This window comes from Phymastichus coffea, unplaced genomic scaffold (assembly GCF_024137745.1).
Source record: "Phymastichus coffea isolate CEN01 unplaced genomic scaffold, Cenicafe_Pcof_1.1 PCOF00031, whole genome shotgun sequence".
NCBI lineage: Eukaryota > Metazoa > Arthropoda > Insecta > Hymenoptera > Eulophidae > Phymastichus > Phymastichus coffea.
Window position 1 is genome coordinate 482,113 of NW_026706842.1, and position 17,503 is coordinate 499,615.

General features: G+C 33.5%; 2 protein-coding genes across 2 annotated transcripts; both read left to right on the forward strand.

Moving 5' to 3' along the window:
* Positions 1-920: 920 nt before the first annotated feature.
* Positions 921-5,560, forward strand: LOC131663240 (cyclin-A1). The gene is made up of 6 exons (XM_058933524.1): positions 921-1,425; positions 2,155-2,640; positions 2,766-2,989; positions 3,080-3,284; positions 3,365-3,612; positions 3,722-5,560. Exons 1-6 carry the CDS (start codon positions 1,273-1,275, stop codon positions 3,792-3,794), a joined length of 1,389 nt encoding a protein of 462 aa, XP_058789507.1. The 5' UTR covers positions 921-1,272; the 3' UTR covers positions 3,795-5,560.
* A 151-nt stretch (positions 5,561-5,711) lies between these two features.
* On the forward strand, positions 5,712-10,400 carry LOC131663239 (ionotropic receptor 75a-like). Its single transcript, XM_058933523.1, has 10 exons — positions 5,712-6,394; positions 6,505-6,659; positions 6,732-7,061; positions 7,188-7,303; positions 8,316-8,486; positions 8,631-8,872; positions 9,030-9,238; positions 9,311-9,585; positions 9,681-9,875; positions 10,259-10,400. The coding sequence occupies exons 1-10, from the start codon at positions 6,157-6,159 to the stop codon at positions 10,398-10,400; spliced, it is 2,073 nt and encodes a 690-aa protein (XP_058789506.1). The 5' UTR covers positions 5,712-6,156.
* The last annotated feature ends 7,103 nt before the right edge of the window (positions 10,401-17,503 follow it).

Consider the following 17,503-nt stretch of genomic DNA (forward strand, 5'->3'; position numbering starts at 1 on the left):
TACCTTTCGATTGCGACATGTCAATTAAATCTGCAAATATTTTATAGAGATAAGTGGGGTAAAGTAGGATATAGGGTAGAGTTGGAAATATCACTTTCCGGGCAAACTATCAAAGTATATTTGTTATGCGCTACTGACATGTATTTGTAATGACCGTAAGCAAATTTTTATGGTATTCTAACGCGTGCAGACATATTTTTGTGCTCTCTAAAATTTTTTAAACTTTTTAAAAAATTTCCTACTCTACTCTACTTACCTATACATTATTCTGTTGGTGTTTCTTAACTTAAACTATAATGAATAATCTACTTCTAAGCTCTTCCAACTAAAAGTACACTTTCATGTATTTCGGTAGAGGCGAGATTCCAAAATATGATTTTGCATTGGTTACTGATCAGTTTCTCTGTCCTCGTTAAACTAATAACGTTATTTTACCGAAAAAATATATTTTTTGTATAAAATCAAAGTTAACTTTTAACAAGAAACTAAACCTTGTTTTCTTGACTATTTTAATTTTTTTTCCTGAATTCTATCTATCATGATGTTTTTCTGGTTAAAAATGTACATTAAAATAAATTAACGTTTTCTGCCTAGATGTTCTATTAATTTTATGGAATTTCCATACATTTTTGCAATAAATAAAAATTGAAAATAAGTTATAATGTGAATATGAAAATTTAAAATCGACTCGGACTATTGAAAAATGCGCTTTTCCGACGTATTCTTATAAATGAACCTTAAAATAAACGCATTTGTGATGTCACTGGTCAGTGATTGGTCGATGACAGCGACACATCAGTGGATTGGCTAAATTCAAGCATATTGTAACGTACGCATCGTACCGCCAGCTGTACCGTTTGAAAAGCCCGTGCGCGTGAGAGCGAGCGAGATAGATTGATATTCTGAAGAAAGTACGGAGTGTGGCGCACAGTATCCGTGCGCGTACATAGCAGCAGTCGGACGAGAGACGCGTATCGCTGAGGTCGAGACACGGTATACCCCTTTTTCCCAACATCATCCCCAGGCAGTAGAACCAGAGAAAATGCCAAAATTGAGGCTCTGAGGACAAGGTAAGGCCGAGTCATCGAAGACTCTCCCCATCTGGCTAGAAAGGACGAGAGAATACACGCAGAACAACGGTCGAGGACAACGCTTCTGCGCGCGGACGTTCTCACATCCTACCTAACCGCCTGTCTGCGCCTATTTCCCCGTGGAACCTGCCAGTTGTTCATCTATCGTCTTGACATTTGACGTCTAGTAAACGTCAACGCCATGGCATCTACCATCCGCATCCACGAAGACCAGGAAAATCGTGTCCGGCCTATGGGCAAGGAGAATGTCGTCACGGCCTTTGGACAGCAGTCATTACAACAAAACAAACGGGCCGTGCTAGGAGTTCTGTCCAACAACTTTGTTAGAAAGCCTGTAAGTTATAAACTCATGTCGATATAATTAACTTCGTGTCGTCTGCGGACAATTTGAGGAGTCTTCGAGGAACTGTTTCAACGGTTGACTTTTCAAAAGGGTGGGAGAGAGATAGAGCTACTTTTCGAGGGAAAGACGGTTATGAAGCTGACTTCAAATTTGAATGATGCTTACCCGCGTGCTCGCTCGGTCTCATGGCCGTGATTGCTTATTTCACGTAATTTTGCAATTTCGACCTGCATACGATTATCGAATATTGATTTATCGAGCTTTAATCTTGTAAATATTTACACAAGTCAAAAATTGAAGGGGTGTATGCCATAATGTTTTGGCGGAAGACATTTTGAAATATGGTGGTTCGATGTTTACGAATATAAATACAAGGGAATTTCATTAATTGACGTAGTTATGATTGACAGAAAAATTTTTGAATCTCTTTATGCTGTTCTTTATCAGTTACTTTCATAATGCACGTATTTAACCATTCATCAATTTATTTATCAATTTTCCAAAATATTTATCATTGCCTAATTTTTATTTTTTAAAACAGTCACTGAAATTTACGAATATTTCTTTAAAATGAGTAAAACGTCACAACACTTAGGCATTTTATTCATAGAAAATATTTGATTGAATATTAATTTTTTTTATTTTACTGATAAATATGTAAAATAAAGTTGGCATTGTTAAGCTTATGGTATTTGGATTGAACTACTTATTTATTTATAGGATATTGGCAAAGAGGAAAAAATCAGTAAAACGAAAGTTAACAGCTATGTACCTTCGTACATTGAACCATTTTCTGTTTATGAAGAAAAAAAAGATGAACCTAGCTTCCAAATATACAAGGACAAGTTACAGACAGAATCTTCTAATGTGATAAGAAATACCCAAGAAACGGAAACAATTCAAGTCAAACAAACCACTGAAATTAAAGTTAAAGTGGAAGTAGAAAAGCCTACTATAGAAATTCATCCCACAGCGAAAAGTTCAGAGCAATACCGACCAGTTCTTCGTGAAGTTGAAATAAAAGCCGAAGATCATGACGTTCTTCTGCCTGGGGAGAGTCCCATGTCCCTGGATAGATCGTTAGTTTTAAGAAGTTCTGAAAAAGAAGCACGTGCTAAAAGGGAAGGTTCCAAAATTACAAGGACAAACTTCTATGACATTGACGAATACCGGGCTGACATTTACAATTATTTTAGAAGTGTTGAAGTAAGTATATTTTTTTGTGTTCACCTATTACATTTTTCATAAAAAGATGATTTACAATCTGATATTTTCACAAAGATTATTATTATTTCAAATGTACTAATTCAATATATATTTATTTGTTTTAGACTGCACACAGGCCCAAACCAGGGTACATGAAAAAACAACCAGATATTACTTATTCTATGCGAACGATTCTGGTTGATTGGCTAGTCGAAGTTGCTGAGGAATATCGTTTAAACACGGAAACGTTATACTTGGCCGTTTCTTACATAGACCGATTTCTATCGTATATGAGTGTAGTCAGAGCCAAATTACAACTCGTTGGTACTGCAGCTATGTTCATTGCTGCGTAAGTTCATCTTTGTAAATTATATTTTTTAATAATTATTCATTGTGATTCCATTTTCATTTTATTTACGTATTCAAACTTATGTTATAGAAAATACGAAGAAATACACCCACCAGAAGTCGGTGAGTTTGTGTACATTACAGATGATACTTACACAAAAAAACAAGTCTTACGAATGGAGCACCTAATCTTAAAAGTGCTATCATTTGACTTGACTGTACCAACTCCTCTTGCTTTCTTGATGGAATACTGTATCAGTAACAATCTTTCAGAAAAGGTCCAGTTTTTGGCAAAAGTTTGTATATTTAAAAATTTTTGAAAATTTCAGTCATTTGAATTTATATTTTACTATTATGATAACAAATATAATTTCAGTACCTGTGCGAGCTATCATTACTGGAAGCTGATCCTTATCTACAATTCTTGCCGAGTCACTTAGCAGCATCAGCTATCGCATTAGCTCGGCATACGTTACGAGAAGAGGTATGGCCCCACGAGCTCGAGTTGTCATCTGGATATAGTTTGCAAGATCTTAAAATATGTATCTCTCACCTCCACAAAACATTTAAAAGCGCACCTAATTTACCCCAGCAAGCCATACAAGAAAAGTACAAAAATAGCAAGTAAGTAAAAATTTTCACGCAACCTTAAACATATTTGAATAATTAAACATATTCACAAGTGCGACACTTTGAAAAGAATTTTTTATACTCATTAATATTATTAATGCAGGTACGGCTATGTTGCTCTTCTTCTACCTCGAAGTAGTGAACCATTCGAGTGCGATGACTCTGAAAGTGCTTAGATCAAATTTGACTTAATCGCTTGTCCTTGAACTGCATTCAACGAACCTCCAAAGAATTCCCTTTGGAATAACGGCCAGGAGGGGATTCCGACAAGACTGAAGGACTGTTTCTTTTAAAATGAAAGAAAAGATAAGTGCTTAATTATAGCACACTGTTAGTCATCAAGGTCGATTGTATTTTTGCGACTTAATTCATGACATAATAGCGGTCGGTATTATGGAGATTGTCTCCATTTGTTATAAGCAAATGCGTAGATGTCCATACAAATTCTAAAGTGATTCGCGAAGTCCCATCATTGTGTTAATGAGTAAAGCTCTACAAGTATAATGATAATTGAAATTTGTTAGTACTTTTATCATAATTATAAGTATTTGAAAGCTTTTAGTCAACAAGTGTACGTGTATTCTGGCGCCTAAATTTTCGAAATTTTCCGTCGTTTTATTCATACTTTTGATCTTCAATATCGGATTTATTTTAAAATTTATAATGACCAATGGAATTCTCTTAGTATGATGTTTAGGAAAATTTTGTGATAAAAATATTTAGCTTGTCTTGTTATTTTGAAAAAATTGACTGGAGTGGCTTAGGTGTCGTGTATCTATGAAATGTCGAAATTCGATTCTGACTTAGATCGTAATTAAATATTTTAGATGAAATATAACGTCTTAAAAAATTTTTTTTAATATATAAATTTTCATAATCTTCAGTATACGGAATGTCACTAAAATAAATTGTAACTGCAATTTAAGCCACAAAAAATATTTCACTAGTTGAGTCGTTGCATGAAATATCTCAAAATTTTATCACGTAAGTTTATTTTTACATAAATCAAAATATCAAAAAAAAATCAAATATACATGTATCTAGAATATTTTGAATTAGCAATAAATTCGCGTATTTACTTTTTTGCAATTACTCTTAAATCATTCATTAATAATGTTCAATAAATCCATGATTGATTCAGTTTTTTTTTTATAATCTATATAATAGTAATTTACATAAATGGGATAAAATATAAAATTTTAAATTTGTTTGAAACTTCAAACTATTGATTCTATTTCAAAATCTAATCGAGCCTTAAAAAGTTTATTCTTCAGGCGCTTGATTTTCAGTATAACTGAAATTACTTAAAATCTAAAATTGTTATTCATTAGAAAAAAATCTAAGCTATTTTACATAAACCACTTTGTAAATTCATCGTAAATAAGCCATTTTTGAAGTAGATATTTTATTTTACTTTTTTACAATGATTTTTAATTTCTGTTTTTATTTGAACAAAGTTTTAATGTTTTAAAGCTTATAGTAAACAGGATGAATACGAAATTTACGTAAATGAATGATGAATGAAATGTATAGTAGAAATTGAATGAGTGTTTTACTGTTGTATAAGAGAATTTTCAAACTTCAAGTGCGACAAACTTATTAATTTTCCTTTATTCTTAAATGTCTTACATTTTCAATATAAAGACCTGTATAATCATCTTCGAGCGTTGCAAAATTTAAGTGTGAACTTGTGCCTTTGTTAAGAATTATTGTATCTCCACTAAAGTCTGTCTAAAATATAATGAATACTTTTCAATATACTTTTTATGTATATTTTTAAATATATCTGTTCTTTATTTATTTATTTATCAAATTTGCACTTTGCAATGTTTTTTAATTCAAGTTATTACTGAAATTCTAAAGGTACAGCATTTCGCAATCTATATATTTGCACGTTCGAATGAGAAAAGCCTGTATACTATTTGAATACCTGTAATTTGTATCTACTTATTGATAGTAAGTATGTACAGTCCAATCACGTACAGTGTAATTGTGTGTCATTACATATGTGCCATTTACACAGTATCTGTAATTGTAACTAAATTTTCTAGGAATACGAGTATCGGAATGTAATAAAATATATCTTAATTCTTTTTTAAAACGAAGTATATTAGAAATAGATTTGAATATTGTTGAAAATCATAATTTTGATATTACGGAGAAAGTAATCGCAAGGTATTGCGATACCATCTGTGTACGTTTTCTTTTCATTTATTTACAGAACAATAATACCACTTATTAAAAAATGCCGCAAACGAATGGAATTGAAGCATACAAAGGAGAAATCGATTACAAGCATTCATCAAGTTGTTAGAAAAACTAGATCTGCAATTTTTCTTTGTAACGACAGGTACTTTTCTCGAAGACACTTATATAATTGAAACGACTACTTTCGCTTGTCGATTTGATAAATGTCTAGTTTTCTTGGGAATCTTTACAAGAATGTTAAACAATTGTTCCATGTATCTACACATGAGAGGTTATTAAAACTAACAATTGTATTTTTTTAAAGTAATTTACTAATTTGAAAATTAATGTATGACTGTACACAAACAAGGAAAATCAGATTTATGCAAAAATAAAATGAATACGAAGTGTCGTATTAATGCATGGAAATATTATTTGCTTTCCTCACTGCTAAGTTTTGAAATTTTTCGCGTCGGTCAAGTTAATTGTCACGTAGTTGATGGAGTAGCATTGAATCTTGTTGTCAATGCTTCTACTACTTTGTTTTTCCCCTCAGCAGCAATAAGTTTACTACTTTGCAGTAAATCAGGTAAAGCACACGATCATTCTAGAAAGATGATTATGCGACTTATTTACTTTGGGTTGCTTAGAGATGAGCTTGGTAAAAATTAAAATTGCCTTAAAATCTTTTAATTATAGATGATCAGTTCACCTTCTCAAGGAGTCTCTCAAAAAATGATATTCTTCATAATTATTTAAGTTTCGATGATTTTCACAATATTGATTTTCCTTTGCACCAAACCATAATTTTTCTTGATTTAAAATGTCCTCGAGCATCAGAGGTTCTGCTAAAGGTATAATATACAATAATATTTTAAAATAATGTGATACTCAATTTTGTGATCCAATTTCTTTTCGATAAATAGGCAAACAACTCGGAAATGTTTTCAGCTCCATATAAATGGATTATACTCCAAGATGTTGAAGACTTAAATGGCAATTGTACAGATAACTGCGTGTTAGAACAATTCAAAAGTTATAATATGTATCCCGATAGTAATGTCTTAATTTTACAAAAATTAACAAAAAAATTTATACGAATTTTATCAATATATCGACCAAGTTCAGTACGAAATATGATAGTTGAAAATCTCGGACATTGGAGTAGTACTGACGGCATGAAGTGGTACAATATGAAAATTGTTTCACATAGAAGAAAAAACCTTCAAAAAACTCCCTTGAAGTCAAGCCTTGTGGTAAAGAATAATGTGCATGTGATATGCCTAGTCCTACTTTAATTTCAGCACGATTTTCATAAATGAAAAATGATTAATTTTTTTTAAACAAATGAAAATTATATACAGTGTTTGACATATTTGTAGATAACAAATCCTGACACCCTAAATCACTTGACTGATTATCAAGACAAACACATAGATACGATCACAAAATGTAATTTTGTATGGCTTCATCATCTTGTTGATGCAATGAATGCAACGTAAGTAAATATATGTAGTTACTTGTAATGTTAATTGTAGTCATTAGATCTTACTAATTATTTCTTCTTGTAAGGTTTATCATAACTTTTCATTACAAATCTGACGGGTTCGCGTTTGAATTTGGTAAAATTCTGTGATTTATATTACGATAATTATAGAATATTATCGGGAAGTTAAAATATTTTGAAAATAGATTGCTTTAAATATTCATGTAAAAATGAAACCATATAAATATTGAAATGTTAATAAAGAGAAGGCGACTAATTTCTTTTGTCGTGTACAAAGTAGATATGTAAGTCAATTTTTCTCGTGTACATTGGGTAATTGGGTCAAATTTATTAGCATGAGCATGCATGAATGATACCATCGTAAAATACTTCTCGTACAAGTTTTTAATTATTTTTTAATGTTGAACATTCGATTCAGTTACTTTTACAAAGCTTCGTTTATAAAAATAATTGTTTTGAACAGTTTCCAACAGCAATGTTTTCAATACTTTGTAAATGGAAATTCATTTGACAATAACATCATATATAAAAATGTATTTTGGTTAAAAAAAGGTTTTGAATGATTATTTTTAATCTTACACATTTGACATGGAATATAAAGTAAGATGATTATGAGTTTCGGAATGAACAGTGTTTGATTTAAGCACCGCATTAGTCTCTTATGCTTTTGAATTTTACGATTTAAAGGTCACCATAAATAACATATGCTGTTCTGCAACGTAAATACTGCATTCATTTTGCTGTATCATGTTGCCTCTCGAGTCGGTTCGTATTAAGAGTGAGTAAAAATGAGATCATCAAACGTACAAGATTAGTTGAAAAATTAATTACTGCACGTAGAAAAGTTACAGGTAAAATGCCGCGAAGATCGCAGAGAAAGAAATAAAGTTTATAATTATAGATTTGTCTTTCAAGTCAAGTCGTTTAAAATTATGCTTGCAAATTGTAAAGCTGTGAAATGCAGCTATTTGACTTAAGTGATGTTTGTTTTTATTGGAAACAGAGTTACATATAGTACAGTTAATACTTGGGGATATCGTGACAAAAATGGTTCGTGGACTGGGATGACTGGGCAGCTGAGCCGCAAGGAGATTGATTTCGGAGGAACGTCAATGTTCATCATTGGCGACAGATGGAACGAAGTTCATTTTATTCCTTTGTCCACCCCTACCCAGTAAGTAGTTATCCCTTCAGAATCACATTAACAAAACAGCATTCGAATGTCCATCGCAGTGGCAAGAGTACACAAATATACCTTTGACATTGAGGTTTGTCCGGCGAAGTTATTTGTAAACGACGTTTGTTTTCTCGTTTCTAGACAAAAATTCATATTTCGGCAACCGCCTCTGTCTTTCGTCAGTAATTTGTTCACCCTACCATTCCGTCGATCCGTATGGATAGCGATCGGTGTATTTCTGCTGCTAATTTTCGTAATGCTCTTTCTTGCTATAAAATGGGAATGGAGGAAAACGTACGCCGACAGAGAATTCAGCGAAAATGAGCCTGAGCCAACGTTGAGCGATCAAATCTTATTAATAATAGGCGTTTGCGCACAACAAGGTAAGACTCAAAACAAAAATGAACCATTCTACCTTCTGTATTTGCATAAGTAGACTCGATTGATACTCGGTCTTCTGTTACTTAATAACCTTACAAGACAAAAGTCGTTGATTGCATCGGAGCAGTTTCTTGTTCACGAAATTGTCGATTCCCTTAGGCTTTGGACGTAGTCCACATACGGTGCCCTCGCGAGTAGTCCTGCTGATGCTTTTACTGGCTGTTTTAAATTTGTATGCTTCGTATTCGGCCAACATCGTCGCTCTGCTACAATCTACGACGATGTCGATAAGAACCTTGAAAGATCTGCTGGAAAGCCCTATAAAATGCGGGGCCAATGATATCGTTTACAACCGACATTATTTCAAAGTAACTTTCATTACCGATTTATTGTATGCTACAGCTTGTCTAAAGATAATAATAAAATTTAACGCTCGTTAGATAGAAAAGGATCCAGTGAAACGAGCTATTATCGAGAAGAAGATCGAACCGAAAGGCAGTAAACCCAATTGGATGACTCCGGAAGAAGGGATTGCTCAAGTGCGTCAAGGATTCTTTGCATTTCTCATTGAAACTGGTCCAGGGTATAAAATACTTCAAGAAACTTTTGAAGAGGATGAAAAATGCGGATTTCGCGAAATGAATTTCATTGATCATTTTGATCCGCTGTTTGCTATCGTTAAACGCTCCCCGTTACAAGAAATTATAAGAGTAAAGTAAGTTTTAATGATTCTACAGTCAATTCGCGAAAAGAAATATTTATTTGTCATTTCAAAATGACAAATAAATTTTATTATTTATTTTCTTCAAGTTCGTTGAAAATTTGGGAGTCGGGGTTGAAATCTAGAGAAGTGTCACGTTTTTATACTAAGCGACCATCTTGCAACGGACGCAATAAGTTTGTTAGTGTTGGGATAAGTGAATGTTATTTTGCATTCTACATAATCGGTTCCGGCATGTTATTTGCTATTTTATTATTTCTCGTCGAAATCATATGGTGGAAAAGGTGAGTTTCATAGATTCAGAGTAGCGTTGAATAATTATAAATGCTTAATTTTTGTCATTTCAAGTTGTTCTCTTCAAAAAGATCCACGAGCCATATCTTCAGGCTTTGCAAAACACAGTATTCAAGAAAATAGTACAAATGAAATAACGTTATCTACGCACTCATTAAATTAAACTGTTTTGAGTTGTAGAATGATGCTTTAAAAAGTATTGCATTTTATTGACGTGAACGTACGATACAAAAGAATAATTATTTAGAATGACATTAGTTTATTTTATAATAAAAATTATTTATTTCTCATATCAATTGTGATCTTACAAATTGGTCATAAGAAGATAAACAATTTTCGGTTGATCAATTTTTATGCACATTATCTTTTTCAGTGAAAGAAAATATGCTAGTACAGTGAATCGGCTAAAAAAGATGCGATCAGCTGTCGATGCGAAGTCAGCGTGGTCGCCGTGCACTTGGGCGTATGTGCTCACGTCGGTCTCTACGGCGCGACTTCCGTCAACGTGCATCTGAATACAATTCGCTGTTGATGTCTTGCTTTTGACTCTTGAGCCAAATTAAAAATGATTGTCGCACAGCCGTTGACAATCAATTAGCCGCATATAAATGCGGTTTCTTATACCGTCTTCGTGAATTAGCTGGTATACCATAAAAAGTAAAAAAGTACACTATATATATCAATACGGTTTATAAATAACGTAAGTGTTCGATGTTATGTTAAAAAAATCAAAAATGTCGAAAATAGTAAAGAAAACAAAGGTAAAGATCTGGACCGGTAAAGCTCCGCCCGGTGGTATAGTGGCTTACCACACATCGACGGTATATATATTATAAAATCATGATCACATGAATCAGCAATTCCTTTTCGCAAAACACTTGTTACGGTTTTTCACTAAGAATTGCCATATCTACATCGAATGCACATATGTGTTATGGCGTTTGTTTAAGCGTTGTTAACAATTGTTAATAATTGTGAGACTAACGCGCAAGCGATGAGACGTCGGTTCGAATCCGACTCGGGTAATGGAGTGATCTGTATTTTCTGCGCACCAAGGATTGATACCGTCTTGGTGGGTTAGTGGTGAATATATCGTCTGACCTGAGAGATGCTTATTCTTAGACCAGTTTAACCACTACACATATCAATACGGCTTTATTTGTAAATATATTTCATAAATTGGATGCGCTATTTGAACAAACTCAAAATAAAATAAAATTTGTATAAAATCTTAAAATTCTAAAAACATACACTACATACCAAATATATTTTCTATAGAAATTTACACTATTTATAATGAAACTTTTTTAAAACAAATAAAAATAGAAAAAAGCAAAAATCCTAAAAACTTGATATCGGGGAACAAGGTGACAGAGATTTTCATGCCCGATGGTGTAGTGGCAGATTGAGTGGTTGTAAAGTTTTAAGTTGAGCTGATTTGTTATTCTGTGATGGCAGTCTGCATTTGTAGCTGTTAGTTGAAATTTGGAATTTTCCTTTACCTGCAATAAATTTCATTATTAAAATAGAAGTATCAAATTAATTATTAAGTTAGTTTCCTATTTCATTATTTTATTTTAAATTATTAAAAGGTCATATTTAAAAATCGACACTCATACTGTTTTTAAACGCAATTATAATTCAAGAATAATTTTCACAAATTATGAGGTGATATTTCATCAATTTCAATAAACGTGATTAAAGTGAAAACTATTCTTACAAATGTAAGAAGTCGACAACGTAAAAATATTTTGTGATCGGTAATTACACTATTTACAGATTGCCGCAGTGCTTCTCAAAACAAAGAAAGTCAATATACTCAATGCTGTACAGTATTCTTACGATGATATTCATTAAATCTTTACTTTTTTTCAATATTATTTTTTTTGTTGTTATTATATAATAATTAATTATGATGGTTCGACTAATGAAGGTTTTTTGTGATAACTGTATGTTGATACGATTATTTATTTTAGTTCGATAATTGTCAACTGAAATTAATAAAAAAAACCGGAAATTTGCATCAAATATGGAATAAATAGCTTGCAATATTCTTTTCTAAATAACAGATCATAAAATATTCTCAATGGATATTTTTACAAAAATGAACTGCCATTGTTCTTTGCGCGAATATATTCAAATTATTCAAATTATTAGAATTTTTTCAGTTTATAAATGGAATAAATATGAAAATGCTTTAAGAAATTAATAACATAAGTCTTGATCGGACTGTCACAGAGGTATAACGTGTATCGTCAAGTGTTTGCATACGAGTGTCATATGCTTAACTTTTCAGCTATATAACAGTGTGAAGTGAACATAGTGCTTGTGATCAGTGGAAAAGTGCAGTGGCACTCTTTTCATCATTGACACACTGACGATGACCCTTTCGGGCAACAGGGGTGGTCTTTCATCGCAAACTCAAGCCCACGCAATAATCTCTAACAAAGAAAAACTACTAAAGTACTATACTCTCATGTAGTGCAATTCCCAAAGAAGACCAAGCTATCGTCACTGATGCAGTTGAAAGCTTGCATATCAAAGACTACGTTTTAGCAGTGGGAAAACTCATCGGCCCTCAGAATATCATTTGCCTCAAGAATTTGTCAAGGTAGAGTTTATTTATACCTCAGCACGCAAGAACTAGCCGACAAGATTGACGTAAACATTGGCTCTCACTCACTTTCTCTTAAACTCTTAGTATTTAAAGCCAAGCGAATTATTCTTTCTAATGTGTACCCCATTATACCATACTTAGTAATTAAAAAGAAATTGCTTGAATTCGACATCACACCTACATCGGAAATAACTTTTCTAAGAGCAGAAATGAATGAAACTGAATTGCACATATTATGAGTTTTGGGAGGTAAATGTACATCAAGCCGGAAGATATACGTTGACTGCCAGAGAGTATGCAAATCAATTTTGAGAATACAATTTATTGGTTTTACCTATCTAGTGAAAAGCTCACATGCATTATCTACAAGGAGGAGGGCCATCTTGCCAGGCATTGCCAGTCGGCCGTCGCAACGACTGGTACTTTTACACCAATAATAACCGAGGAAACTCTGTGAAAATGGATCTTTTCCTTCTCTCCCTTCTTCATCCAGTATCGAAAATTCCACTCCTCTTGAAGATGTCAACCCCAAGTCTACTCTACCATTTGAAATTACTGAAGCTCTTATCATGACATCTTTAAGCTCTCTCCTAGGCCATGTCGGGACTCTTGGTGGGGGAATCAAGCGCGCTCTCAGCCTGTCTATCGGCTCCGATCACAATGACCTACTGACTAAACACGAATGAAGCAAAAATGCTGCCATTGTTTTTTATCCGACTGAAAAACTCCTAAAGAACCAAAACAAGCAAAACATTACTCACACTGAAATTGATACCCAACTTAGTGCAGCTAAACTGTTTCTTAGCGAAAAAGCGGCAGACTATCCCCTCACATTTGATCAGCTCTCATTCTTCCTTCTTGAAACGTCCGGCAACCACGATTGCCGCCAGCATTACCGCCAAGTTCACAACAAACCTACAAGGTCTCATTCACATGCTTCGAGCTGCCTATGATTATACGGACAGTAAAACCCTGAAAGCCAGGATCACCCCTGGCAAGATGAATTATAGAATCGTAGAAAAACTGATCTCAACGGTAAGTACCTATTGGAATGTGTCAAAAAGGCAAAATTTTTTATTCATAATACCGACAGATAACTCACATAGACAAAGCCTCGGAATTAAACCTTGACGTAGTAATAACGAGCGATGATCTGAAAGACCGAGATAAAACTCAGGCTCACTGTGACACCGGGGGCACCGATCACTATCCTATATACATTCAAATAGCTACATAAAAATCTTATTATCTTCAAAAATCACTCAAAATTAGATGTATACCCGCACTGATTGGCAAAAAGTTAGTAAAGAACTCGATAAAGCTTATTATCGCTTCCTTTCATCGGTCTATTGCGATTCCCTCCCGACAAAAAGTATGACATGTATGTTAAAATTATCTCTGACGCTATCAAAAATAATATCCCCTTGAAAAAAGTAGTTAATAACAAAATGCATCGAAATCCTGTCCCTTGGTGGAATGAGGAGTGCCAATAAATAAAATAACTAAGAAATAAAGTTTTTGAAACATGGAAAAGAAACAAAGACGAAAAATATTTCATCAAATTTAAAATACTTAAAGCTATGCGCACAGAACTTTCAAAAACAAAAAAAAAAAGAGAAAGCTTTTTACGCTTCACTGAAAGCCTCCAGACATAAAATGTATGGAATACTTAAAAATTCTTAAAAATAAATAGGTAAAAGTTACCCCATATCACCTATCGGAAAATCTCCAAATGGAAAGCAGAATTGAAGCAATCGATAGAGTATGCCTTCCCTGAATTCCTACCAATCGTGTTTACATACCTGGGTGCCAAGAAAATGAATTTTTGGAAAGTAAATTCACCTTCGCGGAGTTTAACCTAGCTGTATATACATACAAACTTAACTTAACCCCCGGTCATGATGGTATTGATTACTTCTCAATTCAAAAACTTCCGATTAAATATCAACTCCTTCTTGTCGGCATCTTTAATGAGATGTATCATTCAAGGGAATTCCCGGGCGACTTGAAAAAATCCTACGTTTATTTAATCAGTAAATCAGACGGAGTTAACTTTTGCCCCATCTCTCTCACTTCTTCTTTCTGCAAACTATTTGAAACAATCATGAAAAATAAAATGCATTGATTGCTCGAACGTGAGAAAATTGTACCAAATTCTCAAAGCGGTTTTAGGAAAAGTCAGTACTGCTCAGACAACTTAATGAATCTTACTAAAAATATCCAGGAAAGCTTCAAACAAAAGTCAATATAATACTGCCCTACTAATATCTAGAAATATCATCATATTTATATAACGTAAACAGCAATCTATTAATAAAAAAACTAGCAGAGATAGATTGTCCTTACAAAATCATAAAGTTCGTCAAAGTTCTCACCTACGAGAGACATATTTATTCGAGTATCCATAACGAATGTAGGCATATTCATAAAGGAGTTTCTCAAGGAGGAGTCGTAAGCCCCCTCCTTTACTTAATCTATGTTTCGAGCATTGTCTCGGGTATTCCCAGACCGGTCTCTATCTATCAATTCGCGTATGATATTGCACTCTGTTCTACAAAAAAAACTCCCTTCTCAAGATAATCATAGCTATTGGAGATGACTTATCTCTTCTTGGACTCGATCTCGCCCCTCACAAAACTATTTACATGGATTTCAACAAAAATGGTATTCTCCCTGGAAAATCGGAACTCACAATGAACGATAACATTATTATCAAATCGAGTGAGTCTGTCAAATTTTTAAGAATTATTGTCAAATTTTTGATTATAATCACTTTTGATTATAATCAATTTTAATTATAATTTATAATCATTTTTGATTATAAATTTGTCGTCCTTCCAACAACAAATTAATCATCTCCACGACAGATGCCACAGAGCCCTGAATATTCTAAAGTACCTGTAAGGGATTTGGTGGGGCGCCCATCCAAAGATCCTACTGATCTTCTATAAAAGTTTTGTTCGCTTCATAATCGACTATAACAGTTATGTTTTCTTTCCCACAAGAGAAGACTTGAGTAATGAGCTGGAAAAGATTCAATACGCTGCTATACGAGCCGCCATGGGATATCGCAAAACTACCCCGGCTATATAATGTCTTTCTAGCAGTCAAAACTTCCGTGAATCAAAGAGAGAGAGCCAGATTTTTGTGTTACTCATTTCTATCGAAAATTTTGACTAATAAAGGTTTACTAGTTTGCATAAATGTTAAAAGGTACTTTGCCAACGTCTTGAAAAAATCCAAGAACAAAAGGAAAAAACTATTCGATGAATGCATTATCGAAGTGTGTAGATCACACTTATCTCTCATTAAAGATGATATGTATCAAATGTATAAGTACGATTATGAAACTCTGTACACAGCGATTCCTTTCAATATTGAACTAGGAATGTCACTCAAACGAGACGCAAACTCAAACTCTAAGCTGTATAAACACTTAGATGCCCTCTGCACTGTGAAAATTTATACCGATGATAGCAAAGCCCGTATAAAAAACCATACGAGCTCTGATTGCCACTGCCCTACGCTGAATTATAGTGTGGTCAGAAAACTACATGGTTTGACGTCCATATTTACTGCTGAATTTATTGCCATCAATGACGCCATGGACATCACTTTAAATAATAAGAATCTAAACTTTTGCATACTTATAGAGCCTGAATAAACAAGAAATGAACATCAATATTAACGCGCTTATTCTACAAATAAAAAACAAATACTTCAAATACTTAAAAGAATATGGTGACAAATTCTCAATTAAATTCTAAGGGGTTCCCTCCCATAGCGGTATTGATGGTAATGAGACTGTAGACTCTCCAGACAAAGACGCTCATAATAACCCTGAAGCTAAAGCCGACTGTATTAAAAAATCTAAATTTTTCATACACAACAATGACATGATCACACACATTGACAGTACATCTGAGTCCAAGATTGACTTAGTTATCACGAGCAAAAAATTAAAAGACAAAGTTAAAACACAGCCTCACTGTCTCACCGGCGGTTCCGATCATTACCCAGAATATGTAAAAATTAACACTCAAAAAGCGTATAACTTTCAAGAATCCTTAAAAATTTCATCAACGCTTACTAATTGGCAAAAAGTTAATGAAGATCTGAATTATGCATATTCTCAATTTTTTTCCTCAGACTATGATGTTCTTACCGCCAGAAAAAAATATGATAAATTTGTTAAAATTATTTCTGACACGATAAAGAATAATACTCCTAAGAAAAAAATTGTGAAAATCGAAATTCATCGCAATCCTGTTCCTTGGTGGGACACCGAATGCCAAGAAATTAAGGACTTGCACAATAAAGCCTTTCGTAGATGGGAGCGATCTAAAGAACCAAACGACTTTATTGAATTCAAAAGACTAAGAGCGTTTGTGCACAGAACATTCAAAACTAAGAAAAGAAATAGTTTTATGCGCTTTGCGGAGAGCCTTGATTGTCATAGCGAATGAAAATATGTCTGGAATACCTCCGAAATTAAAAAAAAATAAATGGTCAAAGTTACTCCATCCCACCAGCCTAAAAATCTTCAAATCGAAAACAAAATTAAAACTATCAATAAAATTTGCCCTCCATGGGTTTCAACCGACCCAGATTTAATCTGGCATTAGACTAGCGCAAGCCCAAATCTTCCCCTGGTTTAGATGGGATCGACTACTTCACTATAAAAAATCTCCCGATAACGTACAAACTCATTCTTGTTGATATTTACAACGAGATGTTCCGAACAAGTAAATTTCCTGATGATTGGAAAAAATCGTATGTTCACCTAGTTTATAAGCCTGATGAACTTTTGACCCATCTCTCTCACTTACTCATTCTACAAGCTTTTCGAATGAATAATCAAAAACAAAATGCACTGGTGGATAGAACGAGAAGGTATCGTTCCTAATTCATTAAAGGTCAGTCGTGCTCGGATAACCTAATGAATCTAAAAATTTGAAAAACTTATATTATATTCGTATAAAGGAGTTCCTCAAGGTGGAG